General features: G+C 46.5%; 1 protein-coding gene across 15 annotated transcripts in view; it reads right to left on the bottom strand.

The window, feature by feature from the left end:
* FAM120B (family with sequence similarity 120 member B) overlaps positions 1–16,890 on the bottom strand; it is an 85,372-nt gene that overhangs the window by 34,910 nt on the left and 33,572 nt on the right. For 8 of the 15 annotated variants that reach the window (XM_073219915.1, XM_073219916.1, XM_073219918.1 and 5 more), the window contains 3 exons: positions 16,730–16,822; positions 1,755–1,961; positions 290–398 (listed from right to left, as the gene is read on the bottom strand). In XM_073219915.1, coding sequence (XP_073076016.1) covers positions 290–398; positions 1,755–1,961; positions 16,730–16,822 — 409 coding nt within the window. The remainder of the gene's footprint in view (positions 1–289; positions 399–1,754; positions 1,962–16,729; positions 16,823–16,890) is intronic. The other 7 variants (XM_037020883.2, XM_037020885.2, XM_073219919.1 and 4 more) reach the window with 2 other exon arrangements.

The raw sequence follows: 16,890 nt of genomic DNA, 5'->3' as shown, positions 1-16,890 counted from the left end.
TGACAGAATTAAGTTATTTGTATTTTCTTTTTAATTGAATTACATTATGAATTTTTCTAATAACCTTTCATTATCAGAAAAGATAAACCATAACTTCTGTGAGATGCAGACATTGCCCAAGCAACATGGCAATCTTGGAGGAGGGGGCCCCAAGGGCCTCAATCATGCCACTAGCAACACTGCCTCTGAGATCCTTCCTGAATGGGGCCAGCCCCCAGCTGCTTTCATCTTGCTTTCCTCCCAATTCCATTAGCCTGTTCCTGGCATTCTTTTCCCCAAGGAGGCTGACCTGAGTGACGTGAATGCCAGTGCTGCCTGCTGACCACGCGCCTGTTCTCCTTCATGCAGGCCTTGCACACAACCGACTCCAGGCTGTGGAATGTGGCGAGCCGTGCCCTCTGCAAAAAGACCAGACAGTGCAGAGCAGTCAGACAGGCAGGCCCGCAGGCCCAGCTGTGCACTGGTGTGAGGCTGCAGCAGCAAGTCCCCCTCAGCGCAGGAGCTCAGCACCCTCCTGCATACCAGGGGTGCGGTGGCTACGCCTCCCTGCCTGAGGTCAGACGGCCTCGCCAAATCCCCAGCTCCGCCACCCACAACGCCCATGCCTGTCACACATGCCGTGACCTCACTCTCAGGGAGAAGACATGAAGCAGAAAGTGCAGGGCCTCCTGGGCCAGGGGCAGGCGGAGGACCCACCCCTTCCCTCCTCCTCTGTTCTTCCTGCTGTCCCACACCGTGTGCCTCAGCCTGTGTCCAAACGGGAAGAGTGGGCCTATAATCGTTTTGTGCTCGGTCAAGACATTCGATACAGAAGTATGGTCTGCGAGTGACTTTCAGGCTGGGCTGTGAGGCAGGCAGGCCCCTTGTTCCTCTCCGCAGTCTTAGAGTAACAAGCCCAGTCTGAGGGACATTTTTCTGCATTACTCTGCCTCTGCTGTCTGTACGTAATTTTGGCTGCTTCTAAATTCTGAACTTAAATTCCTATGATGCCCTGGATTAAGGGTGCGTGTGTGACACAGGATGGCACACTTCACCAGATGTTTTCCCTCTGAAGTGAAGCATTGCACACTCAACAGTGACAGGCCAGCGAGCTCTCCCATCGGATGCAGAGCCTTGCACACACCTGTGGGGTTAAAACACATTCTACAGAGCCTGCCTGAGGCCTTCCTTGGATATCTTCCAGGAATCACGTAGCCGTCATACTTATAAAGTCAGAATAGTAGCCAGCATCCCCAGCTAAACCAACAGCCTTTGGGGAGCACTCTCCAGTAATCAATTGTCACTATTCCTCCCGGATAGATAAACTGAAATTTATGAGTGATGCCTGCAGAAGGAACCTTCGATCGCAACCCAAAAGGGGAAAAGAGTGAAGGTACTTCAAAATTAAACATGAGGGTCGGTGGGATGTGACCCATCCTCCCTCAGCTGAGGTCCTGGGGACTCCCGCCTGGGGAAGTATTTGGCAGAAGCCACGGGCATGTGACCCTGTGGCCATACGCCCCCAGTCACATTTCAGCTCCTGGATCCCTTTACCAGGAGAGCAGCAACTGGAATAGTGTGCCCAGCAGCCTTGCCAGGACCTCTGGGAACGGGTGCGATGTGCTCCAAAGCGGTACCTCTGCTCAGCATGTCCATTTTCTAAAGGACACGACCCTTTGGACAGAGGGCACTGTCCCCCCCATGTCTGCAGGCAAGTGGCACTGACAGCACGCCTGCTACCCCCACATCTGGGTGTGAAGAAACCACGGACTCACGTTTTGCTCTACAAGAGCCTCCGTGGCATATCCCCTCTCGGACTGAAGGTACTTTTGATGGAAGAGCTTCCCGTCGAATATGTTCCAAGGCATGAACTCGCCTGTCCTCCAGGGGAAGCCACACGCGCTGTTGACCAGCACCAGAGTGGTGAGGCCACGCACCAGGAGGGCGCCGAGCTGCACAGCCCTGGGGTCGATGTGATCAAGCTGTGGAGGCCAGACACACAGAGAGGATGTGAAGAAGGAGCTGCACATGACTGAGCTCAGCTGCCCAGCAACCCTGCTCAACACAGACACAGGTGAAAGCTTGGCACACTGCCAGCCCTCAAGTGGACCTTGCTGGATGGGGGCCCTGCAGACAGGCCTTCATGGGGAGCAGGGGTGGGGCCTCTCCTTCCACCCGCCCACCTGAGCTCAGACTCTGCCCAGGCCCACTGCACGCAGACACCCCCAGGACCACAGAGCGTCGGTGCTGAGGTCCACCGGGAAGACGCTGCAGGGCGATTTGCCGTGGGCACCCTTCTCGAGAAAGAAGCCGAGAGAGCATCATCATTCTAGATACTGATGAGTTCACAGTATTTTAAAAAGTCACACTCTAATTATGAGTACAGATTATTAAAAATATCATTGTAGTTGTGGATGAAATGAAAGTTCCTGTGGCCAGGATTCTCACCTGGCCCTGGTTGGCTAGCTCACTACGTATGTGTGGGCAATATGTTACTACTGACTCTATATAAAGAGCTCTGCCCAGTGCTCTGGACGACATGGTAGCATGGCTGCAAGGCTGCAGGAGAGCAGAGCCGAGGCTGGAGCGGTGGCAGCACCGAGGACAGAGGCCCAGAGGATGGCTGTGCGGGCAGAGAGGCCCAGGGGCAGAGACTGGCTTGCTGCCTGCAGACTCGCTCTGAGTGAACAGGATTCTAGTGACTGATCTGCCACCTGGAAATAAAGTTGGGTGTAACCCTTTCACCCCAAGAATGTTCTACTGTCATTTCTTTGGTTACACTGAACCCATAGTGAATTTGCCCAGGGCCGAAACCCATTGGCAAGACAGTAGTTGAACATTTATCACTTAAGAATAAAATGGCTTATTATCTCAGAGGCTGATGGGCTTATTATAATCTTTACAATTAGCAAAGTCATACCAATATGAAATACTCCTTTTTGTGGTCAAATGTACCTTGATGTCACACATTAATACTGTTCTTGGCTGGAGAAACACACCAATGTGCTCCTCAGGGGACTCGGGTGTCTGGTGAGAACCTCAGAGCCCCCAGGTGCCTGTGCTGGCGCATGCAGGTGAGCTGCCTGGTCCCTCCGCAAGGGTCTGTGATTCTGTCCACGAGGTAAACAACTGAACCCGTTGGCACCTGGTTTATGTTCTCTGCTCAATTAAAGAGTGGCTATTTTTAATTTCATAGAACAGAAATAAATCACGAACAAAGTGATGGACATGCTGTCCCCTTTATAAGTAAGGTTTCATTCCACTTTTAAAAGAAACTTACCAACTGGGATCACCTGAGTTAATGTAAGGTTTAATGCAAGTGTGTTTGCTGTATGGCACTACTTTTTAAATTGTTCTAAAAACCACTCAGTCCTTAGAAAAAGCTGCCACGTAACAGGTCCATGCCCTGAGGTGATTCTGATTAATTAAAAGCTCATCACAGCACTGCCTTTCCTTGGCAGGTGAGGCGTCTGCTAGCTGGCTGCTCCTCTCCATGTTCCTTACCGCATGGTCTGTGAGCAGGTACCCTCCTGCTCTTTAAATGCCTCCAGCCCTAGTGCTCCTGCAGCTGTGCACGTAGCAGCCACTCTAGAACTGCACTGTCTGAGTCAGGAGCCAGAAACCATGTGTGACATCTGATTCTAAATTAAGTAAAATGAAATAGTTTCTCAGATGCACAAGTCACACTGCACCTGCTCAGGGGACACACGCAGCCGCGTGGCCGGTGAGCTGGTCAGTGCCAGCACAGACCCTCCATCCTGGCAGAACTTTTCCCTAACTATCTCATATTTTTTCTTTGCTAATAACATAAACTTAAGAAAGTGGGGGTTGTTGCTTCTTGTTATTGTCTTATAGAACACACTCAGGTTGTGTATGCTGACTGTATCTGGCACCTGCTGGCTTTCCTTTTTAATTCTAATGGTTGCCCTGGGTTTGGGTTTTCCATGCACACAATCCTACCACCTGTCAACAAGGACGGATCTTCGTTTCTTTCAACCCTGTGCCTCGGTGCTCCTCTGCCCTTTCTCCTGCCAAGACTCTAGTTCACCAGAAGTGAGAAAGAAGGCAACCCTGATGCACTCCCACAACCGAAGAAAAGCTTGCAATGTTTCACAAGTATGATTTCTGTACATTTTGTACACACTGTTCAACAAAGGCAGCCCCTCCTACCTAGCTGGCTGAGAGTTTACCATGAACACATGTTTCTCCTTGCATCCCTTAACAAAACACTGTGCTCCTCCTCATATATTGTATTAATTAAGTGGATCACACTGGTTTCCAAATGTTAAATCAATTTTTTATTCCAAAATAAATCCCTGCCCACCATATATTATTAGTTTTATACACTGCTGGATTCAATTTATTAATATTTTGTCTGCAAGTTTTGAATGTCTGTGTAACAGCAATGACCTATGCTTTTCATCTCTTGCCACGTGTTTGTTAGGTTTGGCATCAGGGTTGGAAACAAGCCGGATTAGCATGACCTTGATGCTGCTCCTCCCCTGGATGCTTAGGAAAGTTTACCAGGAGCCATCTGGCCTTGAGGTTTTCTTCTGGGAAAGGCTGTTCATTTCAGATTCAATGCCTTCAGAAGACACAGAACCATTCAGATTTTCAATTTCTTTTCATTCTAGTCTCATTAGGCTGTATTTTAAAAAAATTTTCATTCTACGTCAGCTGTCAGATGTATTGGTCTAGCACTGTTCACAGCACCTACTAAATGTCCACAGTGCCCACAGGGCTGCCCCAATCTTCATGTCTTAAGTTGGCAACTTGTGTTTTCTTTTTCTTGATCAATTTTGTTAAAGGTTTATCAGTTTATTCATCTTTGCAAAGAATCAGATTTTTAAAAACTTTTCTCTACCATACTTTTATTTCTATTTCATTAACTACTGCTCTTTATTACCTTTTTCCTACTACACTCTTTGGGTTCAATTTGTTCTTTTCTAATATATAGAGAGACAGCTACTTAGCTCACTGACTCTCTGCCTCTTTTCAAACATATTCATTTAATGTTATACATTTCCTACTAAGAACAGTTTTTAGCTTCATCCTACAAATTCTGATACGTGGTTTTGCTGTCATTCAAAATGTTCTATAATGTCCACTGTGATTTCTCCTTTCATCCGTGAGTATTTAGAAATATGCTATTTAATTTTCAAGTAATTGGGAGTTTTAATTTTTTTGTTATTACTGATTTCTAGTTCATTCCACTTACATTAGAAAACAGATGCTGATTTTCATAGCTTGAAATTTCCTGAGGCTTTATGACCATTGTATAGTCAATTTCAGTACATTCTCCATGTGTATTCTGTCCAGGACCTTTCTGGTACTGCAGCTATATGCCGATCAGGTTAAGTCTGTCAACTGTGTTCAAATACTCTAATCCTGAACAATCCTCCACCTCCTTGTTCTATCATCTCTTAAGGAGATGTGTTAACACAGGACTCAAGAAGCCTTCTCTGCAAAGGGCCCAGAGTAAACAGCTCAGGTTTGGCTGGCCCTGCACAGGCTCTGTTATACATTCTTCTTCTTTTAAAGTAAGTGTGAAAAACCATTCTTAGTTGGCAGGACTGTACACACTGGCCCCTTGCCTGCAGCACGCTGGGCCTTATGCTTGCATTCCTCACTGTGGTCTGTGGATGTGTCTATTTCTCTTCTCAGTTCTGTCAATTCTCATTTTACATATTTTTGAAGCTGTGTGAGCTAATTTAGATTTAGAGATTTGTGATATGATCTTTGTGGTCTGACCATCATGTCATGCCCCCTTTTCCTCTGGTGCTGACTCCTTCCTGAAACCCTCCCCTGACCCAGCCCACCGGTTTCTCTGGCCAGGAATTGCATGGCACAGGTTTTCCTGTCTTTGTAGCTCCGCTATCTTGGGGTCCTCCAATCTCAGGTGTGTGTCTGATAGGCAGCATTTGGCTGGTTTTTGGTTTCCTTCTTTTTACTTATAAGTGATGCAGAGTCTTAGGAAGTTGCAAGGATAGTACAGTGGGTCTCACAGGCCTGACCCCATTACCCCAATCATGACTCTTTAACACACAGCACCAAGGCAGGGAATGATGGGAGTGCGTGTGCAGGCCTTCCCCATGTGCATGTGTGCGCTCTATGCAATCCTAGCACAGTACAACCTGGGTAACCGCCACCATAGAGGTGCAGAATGGACTTACCACAGTCAAGACCTCCCTCACGCTGCACCTCAGCTGTCAGCACCCGACCCTGGCGCTGAGCCCTGGTGGCCCACAGTCAGCTTCTGTCTTTGTAAGTGTGTCATTGAATGTCAGGTACACAGAACAGCAGACATGAGGCCCAGTGGGATTGTGTAACCCCACGGAGATCCACTCAAGTTGCTGTGTCTCAACAAGCCCTACTTTGATGGTCGAGTCCACATCCATGGTATGCACGCACCAGCTGGTTTAAGGAGTCATGTATTTAAACATCTGGTGGTTTCCAACTTGCGCCATTACAAATACAGCTGCTATGAATATTCACATACAGTTTTTTGTATGAACGTAAGTTCATTTCTCTGGGACAAATACACTGGAGTGTGACTGTTGGACCGTACAGCAGGTGCACGCGTAGGTTTTTAAGAAACTGCTGAACTAGATATTTTCTAGAGTGGCTACAAACATTTCATGTTGCCACCAACATGTATGAGGTTGATGTGTGCACCGATGCCACACCAGATTTGCTATTGACACCATTTTCAATTCTGGCTATTCTAACATACATGTGGTGGCAGACCGCTGTGGCTGTAGTCTGCTTTCCCTACGGGCTAACATGCCGAACAACGTCTCATGTGCCTCTCTGCCATCCAAATACCTTCTTTAGTGAAATGTCTATTGATGTCTCCTGCCCACTTTCTAAGTGGACTGTTTTCACTTTATTTGTTCCCAGGTAATTCATTTTTGTGGAGCAATTAAGAGGTACTGTCTTTTAAATTTTAGTAACTAGAAATGCAACTGATTTTTCTGTGTGTTGATCTTGTAGCCCAAGATCTTGCTGGACCCTCACTAGCTCCAGCAGCTTCTCAGCTCCCTGGGTTGCCTGTGGAGGGAAGCATGCCACCAGCAAATGGGCAGTCTGGGTCTTCCTCTGCAGCCCACGTGCCTTCGGTCTCCTTTCCTTGCCCCCCCTGCACTGGCCGGGGGCAGTTCAAATGTTCTAATCCTGAACAATCCTCCGTCTGCTGCTCATGGGCAGAACCCATCTCAGGGAGAGCATGTATCCTTCACAATCTTGTATGTCACTGAGGGCTTTTAGAATTCTTTACTGAGTTAAAAAGGTCTCCCCTATTCCTGTTTTTCTGAGAGTATTTTTTATCATGGACAGGTATTTAATTTTATCAGATGCTTTTTCTGAACAATTGATCTGATGTGATTTTTCTTCTCTGGCTTATTAGAGAACTATATTGAGAGATTTTTGAATTCTGAATCTGCTATGCATGGCTACGATAAAAAACCCCATCAGATCATGGTGTGTAATTCTTCTCATTCACTACTTGGTTTGATTTGCTGTAGATCTATGGTTCAAGAGAGTTATGGACCTGAAGCTTCACTGTACTGCGTTACCTGCTTTTGGTATCAGGTAACACTGGGCCCACTGGGAAGTGTCTCATCTTATATTTTCTGGAAGAGATTATATAGAATTGGCATTAATTCTTTGAATGTTGGTAAATTACCCACTGACGCCAATCAGCCCAGAGGTGTAATTCTGGGGGACTACTGATTTAGAAAGTGAGGCTTCTCAGCCACATTTGCCTTGTGATTGTACTTTTCAAATTACAGCACGAGGGTTAGAAAATAAACTGTACCTGTCCTTCTGGACAAGTCTGCTAAAAGGAAGAGCATTTTACTGAACTGGCTAAAGACACATTGAAAACTGGAGAAAACGGGCTGGTGGATGGTTTGGTGACCAACTTCCAAATGACCCATCAAACTGAGAAAATACTGATTTAAGCAAGCTGGGGTGCTAGGGGAAAGCAGAACCATCTTAGGTTGTGGGACCACAATCTGAGGCCCTCAAGGTACTTTTCCAGCAATAGAGAAAATCACACTGCAACTCTTCCTTTCCAAGAACTGCAATTTAGGGGATGTCCTGAGAAAAAGGATGAGACAGTGGAGACCTGGAGACCTGCTCGCTCTCACCCCAGCGCCCACAAGCTCACCAGCCAGGGTGGACCGACCCTTGCTGGACACGTGTCTGACCTGCATGCATGCCAACCCAACCACGGCCGTTACTTTTCAGTGAGCTGCAAGCTCGCCAGTCCCACACAGAGGCTGCTGTGCACGCGGGGTTCACCACTGGGTCAGGAAGGGTGGCCTCTGTGCAGGCGCGATGGCCAGAGCCCATGCACAGACATGGGCGCCCCCTGGGCAGGCACACTTCCTCACCTGCCCCTCCCAGGCACCTCTCTCCAGTCCACAAAAAGCTAGTTTTATGAGCCAGTGGAGACTCCGGTGAGGACCCTGGTTAGGTGGCTAGCAACCCGTCAAACAACATCAGGAACCCCGGCCCTCCTCACTGCACCACTCAGCCGTCCCCTCCCCAGCCTAGTGGGCCCACCCCACAAGTTTATTCTGCCTGCAGCCAGCAAGACTCTAACTCCCAGTAAGAGTAATTTAACACCATGTTCTGACAGCTGCTATGGGGCTTTATCTTAAAAATCTGGACTCTCAACCTATCTCCAAACGGTAGCACTTCATTGAATCCAAATTTTACCCTGCCTATTTATTTGTCCTTAATTAATTTAGGCTACCAGCATTTTCCCCAGAGGCCAAGAGATGGACCACTGCACTGTGGCACCAAAAACTTCCTGTTCCTTTGCTGGGAACAGATCCTTTCACTCACTAGTCACCATTTTATTTCTAAGCAAGAAGTTATTTTACCAAAAGCCGCTCACAGTCTGTCAGAAATTGCTCCATCAAATACTGATGACAGGAACCATCTTAGGGAACTAAGCAGGAAGGCACTCCTAATGAGGTGCAACACTTTCTTTCCCAGGATCTGCTGGAGCAATGGAGCCCTGCACCCAGGCTGCCTGAGCGTCTCTCGGGCATGCAGGCTCACCGTTCTGAGCCATGCTCTGCCTTCTCCTGCTCCGGGCCACACTCTGCTCTTGCCAACAACTCTGATTTGATTCCCTTCTTCTCAAGAATGGAAACATTAGGGCCCTTTTCTTTGGCAATTCTCTCCTCCCTGGGGTTGTGATCTGGCACCCATTATCATCTAAAACACTATGCACCAGCTCTTTTCAGACAGACACTGAGAGCACGGAACAAGATAGAAGGATGAAGTCCAAGACCCAACTCAGAAATCTCTTGAAATGTTAAACTGTTGCATTCACCCCTGTCCTACTGGTTAAGCAGGAGATGGTGCTCCAGCAGGGTGGCATCGCCCCATGTTAAACACAGAGGCACAGGCAGGACTGCATGTTGTAGGTCTGCTCCACAAAGATCTTTAATCACTGCCACCAGACCCATCACCAAGTGCATGTGGAGCACGTTTCGTTTTAGGTGCCAGGGATTACAAAGAAAAGTAAGGTATTGTTCCAGTCCTCAGGAACAGACAATTTAGTCGTGGAAACAAATCTCTCATGTACAAAATACTTAGAAAATAGTATAAGGAAAATCGCTAACAAGTTTTAAAAAGCCAAGAACGCACAGTGCAGACCATGGTGCTGTCCCAATGAGGCATGAACACAACCAAACCCAGCAGTCGATGGACATTTCTGCTACCACCCTTGGGAGAGCCCCAACTTCATCCCAAATCCCTGCCCTTTACATCGGATATGCATCTCTAGCTTTGGCCTGTAACATTTTGGTCTCAGAAAATATAAATGGCTGCAGAGTTATGAACAGCTTCAAAGAAACAAATACATTTATTCAGTTTAACATGGCAAGGCGCCACGGGAGCGACAGGAGACAGGAACCTTGGCCACCCCAACAGGGCAAGGGGGGCGGGACACAGGCACAGAGCTTCCCTGCGCCTGCCATCTCCTTCTCTTGCCGCACTGTGAACTGGGGTCCCAGCCTGGCTTGCAAACCCACAGACACCTGTGCTCCTACTGCAGAGAGGCTTGGCCTCCCCAGGTCTATGTGCCCACTAGACCACAAGCCAGCAGCCTCCCCCTCACATCCCCAGGGAGGGGTGCCCAGAAAAGGAGGAGGGCTCAGCACCCCCCTCCCTGCGGGCCTGGCCCCTGGAGGGTCTCTGTCAGCTCTTCCACCCTGCTGGGGCCCCCATACTGAAGGGTCAGGGTCAGAGGGACCTTGGCAAGGTTGGGGGGCTCTGAGACTGTGGGCAGCTGTCCACATAGAGGTAAGGGGCAGGTCATCAGTGGGACCCATTCATGCAGCAGGGCACTGGGCCCTGGAGAGCAGAGAGCAGAATGCTATCCCTCCCTTCAGAGGCCTCTGTGGAGCAGAGGAAGGAGGTCATGAATATCTGTAACAGGGCACACCAGCCTCTTAACTGCGGGTCCCCCAGAACAACGTGCTGTGGTGCCATCATCCTAGGGAGGGCCTCAGCCAGTGTATTTGGAAAAAAGTCTGCAAGGTGAAAGGGGCTTCTCAAAAAAGATAGTGAGACCGGCAGGCTCAACCACGAAGAGGCCAGGAAGGCACCAGCAGACTCGAGGCCCACTGGGTCAGCACCAAGCGCTGTCTCGCCTTTGCTTCAGCGTCTCGTACACAGGTGGGCAGGACCCTCAGCACAAGGGGCTGGTAAGAGGGAACAAAGCCGGCAGAGTACATGCCCAGTTATGTTCTGCAGCTTCTGTGAAGAACAGGGATGGGTGACTGATTGAGTGGAAATCTTAGCTGCAGCAGAAGTTGAGAGACACCTGAATTTATCAACAAGGGGACATAGCAAGTAGAGACGTGAAGTTAAAGATGAAGATGAAGAAAAAGAATCAGAGGCCAATTCACATAGCGAGCCCCCAAGGAGAGATGAAGAGATGGGCTCCAGACTGGGTGACAGGGCCTTGCTCTGAGACTCCAAAGGCTAGAGTTGTGCCCACATTTGTAGTGAGTACTAAGTATTCTTCCAAATTATTTCTGCAACTTTGACAACATAAATTATTAAAGTATGAAAGTTCAAAAGGTATATGCTGACAAGGAGTTTATGAAGACTCAGAGACCATCAGAATCTTAAAGGATGGCTATTTTAACTCATGTAATAGAGACTCCAGCAAGAAAAAAAGTACTGGTTCACACTTAACAAACATGAATGAGGTCTCACTGTGAGAATACCACGTTCAGCTGATGTGAACAACTATCATAGTACACTTACAAGTGGGTGACTGAATGCCCTGAATAAACAGGGCCATAATTAAGCAAAAAGTGGGGCTTCAAGGCCTTCCCTGAGTTCTCTACAGAGTGTCTTGACTAAGAGCTGCTGCTCACATGAACAGCAACCGTGCTCTATGGCTCCAAGCACGCGCCCACACAGCTCACTGGGCTGAGCAGGACGCCACAACGGCGCCGTGCTCCTGTGCACACCTATACCACCACAGTGATAGCATGTGACCCACAGTCTGTGTCCAGTACATCTGGGGAAGTCCTCACAGCAGCAATGAACAGCGCTCATCACTGTCTAATGTTGTATGGCTTCAACTTTGTATCAGAAGTTTCCCTTCCATTAACTCATATTTTTTCCCTTTTAGTTCCCAATCAAAAATGACCAAGAAGCCTCCAATGAGTATTAATACATATCAGGAAAGGGGGCTGCCACCCCTGCAGGCCCAGGCCTCTGGGGTGGCTCAGGGCTCCCTGGGCCCTTGGCATGTTAAAGATGAATCTGGGTGTTCTAGCATCTGCAAGGAAGCTGGGGTCAAAGTCAGTAGGGAAGATAGCGGTTCTGTTAGTTCCAGGGACCCAGCATAGCAGAGATAAACCAAGAGCAAAGAAAGCCACTCTGGTTTCTTTGGCTCTTCCCCAAAAGAAGAGAGCAAGGGCAGATCTAGAACCATGGTGACCCTCAGGGTAGAAGCGAGTATGCTTCTGAGAGCAGGCTGAGTACAGATGCCAGGCTGGGAAGCACACTGCTAGGCTCAGCATAGCACATTGTCTCAGTGACAACCCTATTATCTTATGTTTTACAGAAGACTTTACAGAACACTGGGCATACTCGAGTCCGACAATACCATGGGGTAAGCAAACAGGCTACTTCTAGCCCTTTTACAATCCTGGAAAAATACACAGTAGGCCCCAGTTAGATGCTCCAGTGTGCAGGACGGAGCCGTGGCCAGGATCCCTGGAGGGCACCACACATCACTGGCACCGGCTGGAAAAGGGCAGGACAGAGGACAAGAGAAAATCACCCGACTGTCCACAGGAACATGCACATGACGTGTGATGCGCCACCCTCAGCAATCCTGTCGCTAATTAATCAGGCAGAGGACCCGAGAACCTCCCTCCCCATTACGCTGCCTGAGGAGGGCTCTGCACATACTCCCTCACCCTGCAATTGGGTCTACAGCTCAGCAGGGACCTCTCCCTCCCTACCACAGAGGTTCTACCACCAGGTCCATCGCTACCTTCTGAGTGTGTGCGCATGTTTCCATGCAGGATGCACAAACATCAAAGGACCTCATGAGCGTTTAAAGTACAATGAACAGACCATATCCTCTAGAATGGCAAGCAGAACACACACACCATGTTACAGATGTGAGCAAGAAAATGTGTAAGAGCCACTGCTGGACAAGGACACCATGACACTTCCTACTGGCAGCACGGCTCTCCCTGTGTGCTGGGTATTGATGATCCCCATCTTCTTACCTGTGCGACTGCCCTTCGCGCATTACAAAAGATGGCTGCCTTTTTCTTTTTCTTTTTTATAAGTAATACTGCTTTCCTCCCTTTTTTTTCTTTTGTATAATTACTGTGGATTAAGAGTTCCTGTATTCCTTGATTTCATATTTAGGAGACTTCCATGTCTGTAAATGAATGTGTGTGTATATATGTGATATGCTCTTCACATCCATAATCCAATCACAAATCATAATACATACGTAAATACACGTATTGTTTTAACCCCGTATTTTAGCTGTTGGAACAAGACTAAAAAACTAATAGAGCATTTTTTAAACTCCTCGTGAGCAGCAGTGAGAGTGACACCAGGAGCCCTAAGTCACAGCTAAGGCTCCTCAGCCATCAGAGGGAGACAGACCCTGGGGTGAGACCTGCCCGCTCCTCTCACGGCATCTCCACAACCAACGTGGGCAGATAAGAAGGGACAGCCCTGGATTGATGCGGAGGCTGAAATGGTGCTGTTTCCAGCTGGTCAGACACCTCTGTGCTCCTAGAGACGCTCTCCTGGGCACAGCCACTGGAGCACTGGGAGAGCAGGGGCTGCCCAGAACGGGCACTCAGAAGGACCTATGATCAGCAGCAGTGGGCACAGGCCCCATTTTGCTCAAATGAAGGGAAGACACCTGTACATTTGGATACCATAGCTGGCACACACAGGCCTAGGAGAGACACTGTGCTGGGGTGCTCCTGCTCAAGTTCGCTCGCTTGAAGACCTCCAGACTCCTGGCACCCTCACGGAAAAGGGCAGAGGCAAGAACACTGGGCTGCTGAGAGACCTGTCCCACTCTGGCTCTGCCAATAACAGAATGGAGGTGGGAACATGTATTCACTACCAACAAAGACCCACACAGTGCATGCTCTGCCCTGGCCACAAGCCTACATGGCACCCCCATCTAGCAAAGGGGGAAGTAATTCTCCTGTGCATTCATAAGAGCTTGCTCAAGGTCATGCAGCGAGCAAAATACAGAACCCAGAACCTACCCTGACGTGCATGACCCCCAGCTCCAGCTCATTCTGCTGCCCACACTGTCTCAGTTTCCCCATCTGTAAATGAAGCAGGAGATGGCTTGACCTCTAAGTTCTTTGCTCCTTCTGCCTGGTTGTTTCACTTACTGGGAAGGAACACGAGAGCAGGTGAGGGTCCCAGGCTATAATGTAAGCAGCTTAGCAGCTGCTAAGGGAACTGACAGGCTGACAGTAGCAAGACAGAGGCCTGGAAGGAAGGACATGAGGTGGGAACTAATAATAACTTAAAGAGAACTAAAAATTCACTTTTTAAAACTGTTTTGCCAAAAGGAAGAACAGCTAACAGCTGTTCATACTCAACAGTGAACAGTTAATGTCACACTCAACAGTGAAAAGCTGAATGTTTTTGTCTAAGATCAGGAACAAGACAAGAATTTCCACTCTCACCACTTTCATTCAACATAGTACTGGAGGTCCTAGCCAGCGTGAGTAGGCAAGAAAAAGAAATAAAAGGCATCTAAATAAGAAAGAAACAAAACTGTCACTATTTGCATATGGCATGACACTATATATAGAAGAGTTTAAAGACTGCACCAAAACACTGTCAGAATAATAAATGGATTCTGTAAAACTGCAGGATACAAAATCAATACACAGAAATCAGTTTTGTTCCTTTACACTAATAATATAAAAAATATAGATTCAGTTCAATGCCTATCAGAATACCAATGGTACTTTTCATAGAAGTAGAACAATCCTAAAATATGCATGTAACCACAAAAGGCCTTGAAGAGCCAAAACAATCTTGAGAAAGAAGAAATCTGGAGGCAGCATGCTCTCTGACTTCAAACTATACTAGGAAGCTATAGTAATTAAAACTGTATGGTACTGGCCCAAAAGCAGACACACATATCAACAGAACAGAATACAGAGCACAGAAACAAGCTCATGCATACATGGTCAATTAATTTACAACAAAGGAATTAAGAATACACAATGGGAAAAAGGACAGTCTCTTCAATAAATGGCACTGGGAAAATTGTGGACAGCCACATGCAGAGGAATGAAACTGGACCCCTATCTCATGCCACACACAAAAATTAACTCAAAATGGATTAAAGACTTGAACATAAGACCTGAAACCATAAAACTCCAAGAAGAAAACACAGATGGTAAGCTACCTGAATGTATTTTTTGGATTTGATGCGAAAAGCATAGGCAACAAAAGCAAAAACTAACAAGTGAACAACATCAAACTAAAAAGCTTCTGCACAGCAAAGGACACCATCAATATAATGAAGACACATCTACTGAACAGGAGAGAGTCAGAGTGAATGTGAGAAAATATTTGCAACTCCTGTATCTGACAAGGGGTTAATATCCAAAATATATAAAGAACTCATATAGCTCGATAGCAAAAGAACCAAACAATCTAATTTAAACAAGGGACAGAAGATCTGAATAGGCATTTTTCCAAAGAAGACATATAGATGGCCAGCAGGTATGTGAGAAGATGCTCCAAAACACTCATCAGGGAAATGCAAATCAAAACCAGAGGTAACACCGCACACCACTTAGAATGGCCACCATCCAAAAAAACAAGAGATAACAAGTGTTGGCCAGAGTGCGGAGAAATGGGAACCCTCCTACACTGTTGGTGGGAATGTAAATTGGTACAGCCACTGTGGAAAACAGTACAGAGGTTCCTCTAAAAACTAAAAATAGAAATACCATACAATCCACTAATTCTACTTTTAGGAATTACTCAAAATCCCCGATTTAAAAAGATGTATGTATCCCTATGGTTTATTGCTGCACGATTTATAATAGCCAAGATATGAAGCAACCTAAATGTCCATCAACAGATGAATGGATAAAGATGTTGTACATATATACAATGGGATATTACTCAGGTATTAAAATAAAAAATAAATCCTGCCATTTGCAACAACATGGATGGATCCAAGGGGTATTATGCTCAGTGAAATAATCCAGGAGGAGAAAGACAAATACCATATGATTTCACTTATTTGTGGAATCTAAAAATGAAACAAAAGGAACAAAACAGCAGTGGACACATAGACACTGAGAAGAGACTAGTGGTTACTGCGTGGGAGGGGTTGGGGTGGATAGATGGGGAAGGTAAGAGCACAAAAATTCTCAATAATATAAGTTGGTCATAGGCATGGTAGCACAGCATGGAGAATACAGCCAATGATTCTGTAACATCTTGCTATGTTGACAGATAGTAACTGCACTAGTGGAGGTGAGGATTTAATAATATAGGTAACTGCTGAACCACTGTGTTCAGTGGTTGTATATTGAAACCAATATCAGATTGTATATTAATGATATTTCTTCAATCAAAAAAAAATCTGTATACCTGAAACTAATACAATGTTGTGTATCAATTATACCTAAATAAATAAAAAAGAATTATTTAACCTATTACTCAAAATTCATTTTTAAAATTGTGTTTTGCCAAAGGGAGGAAAAATCCACTTTTAAAAATAACTTTTTTTGAAAGTGATTACTAAAACTGCTAATACAAAAGAATAAATCTGGCACTGTTCGTTTGATTGGTCTACAATTTATGGATTAAACCCACTATGTAAGAGTTCTGAGATTAGATTAAAAGGTTGCCTATAAATGAAAGGTAATAGTTTTTTCACTAGATGACAAGTAAAAACAAACTCAAATAAAACTCGTTCTTATTACCCAATGGCATTTACAAAGCGAAGTCTTAAGTTTTCAAAAACAGCTGACATGACCATGGAGTTTTCCACCAAGAAATAAATATCACCACTGCATCATGAAAACACACTGACAAAATATGCCTTCTTGAACTTTTCTGTGAAATATCAAACAAAATTTAAAAAGAAAGACAAAAGCAGTAGGCTGACAAGGGCACTGACCCTTTGGTCAGGGCAGGTGGTCTTCAGAACAGTGACAGTCAGTCATGGCAGTACCTGCAAGTCTTCAAGCTGTACAGCTGATTTTCCTTGAAGGCATAAGGCCTGAGCAATAAAAGCATGCAGGTCCTCCAGGCAAAGAGTGTCCACCTGAAAGGGAGAGAGAGAGAACCCTGCGTCAGCCTGGAGAAAATCCAGCACTTGCAAATGGACCTCAG

This window comes from Manis javanica, chromosome 13, assembly GCF_040802235.1.
Source record: "Manis javanica isolate MJ-LG chromosome 13, MJ_LKY, whole genome shotgun sequence".
NCBI classification, from domain to species: domain Eukaryota; kingdom Metazoa; phylum Chordata; class Mammalia; order Pholidota; family Manidae; genus Manis; species Manis javanica.
This window is presented reverse-complemented; position numbering and strand designations above follow the sequence as displayed.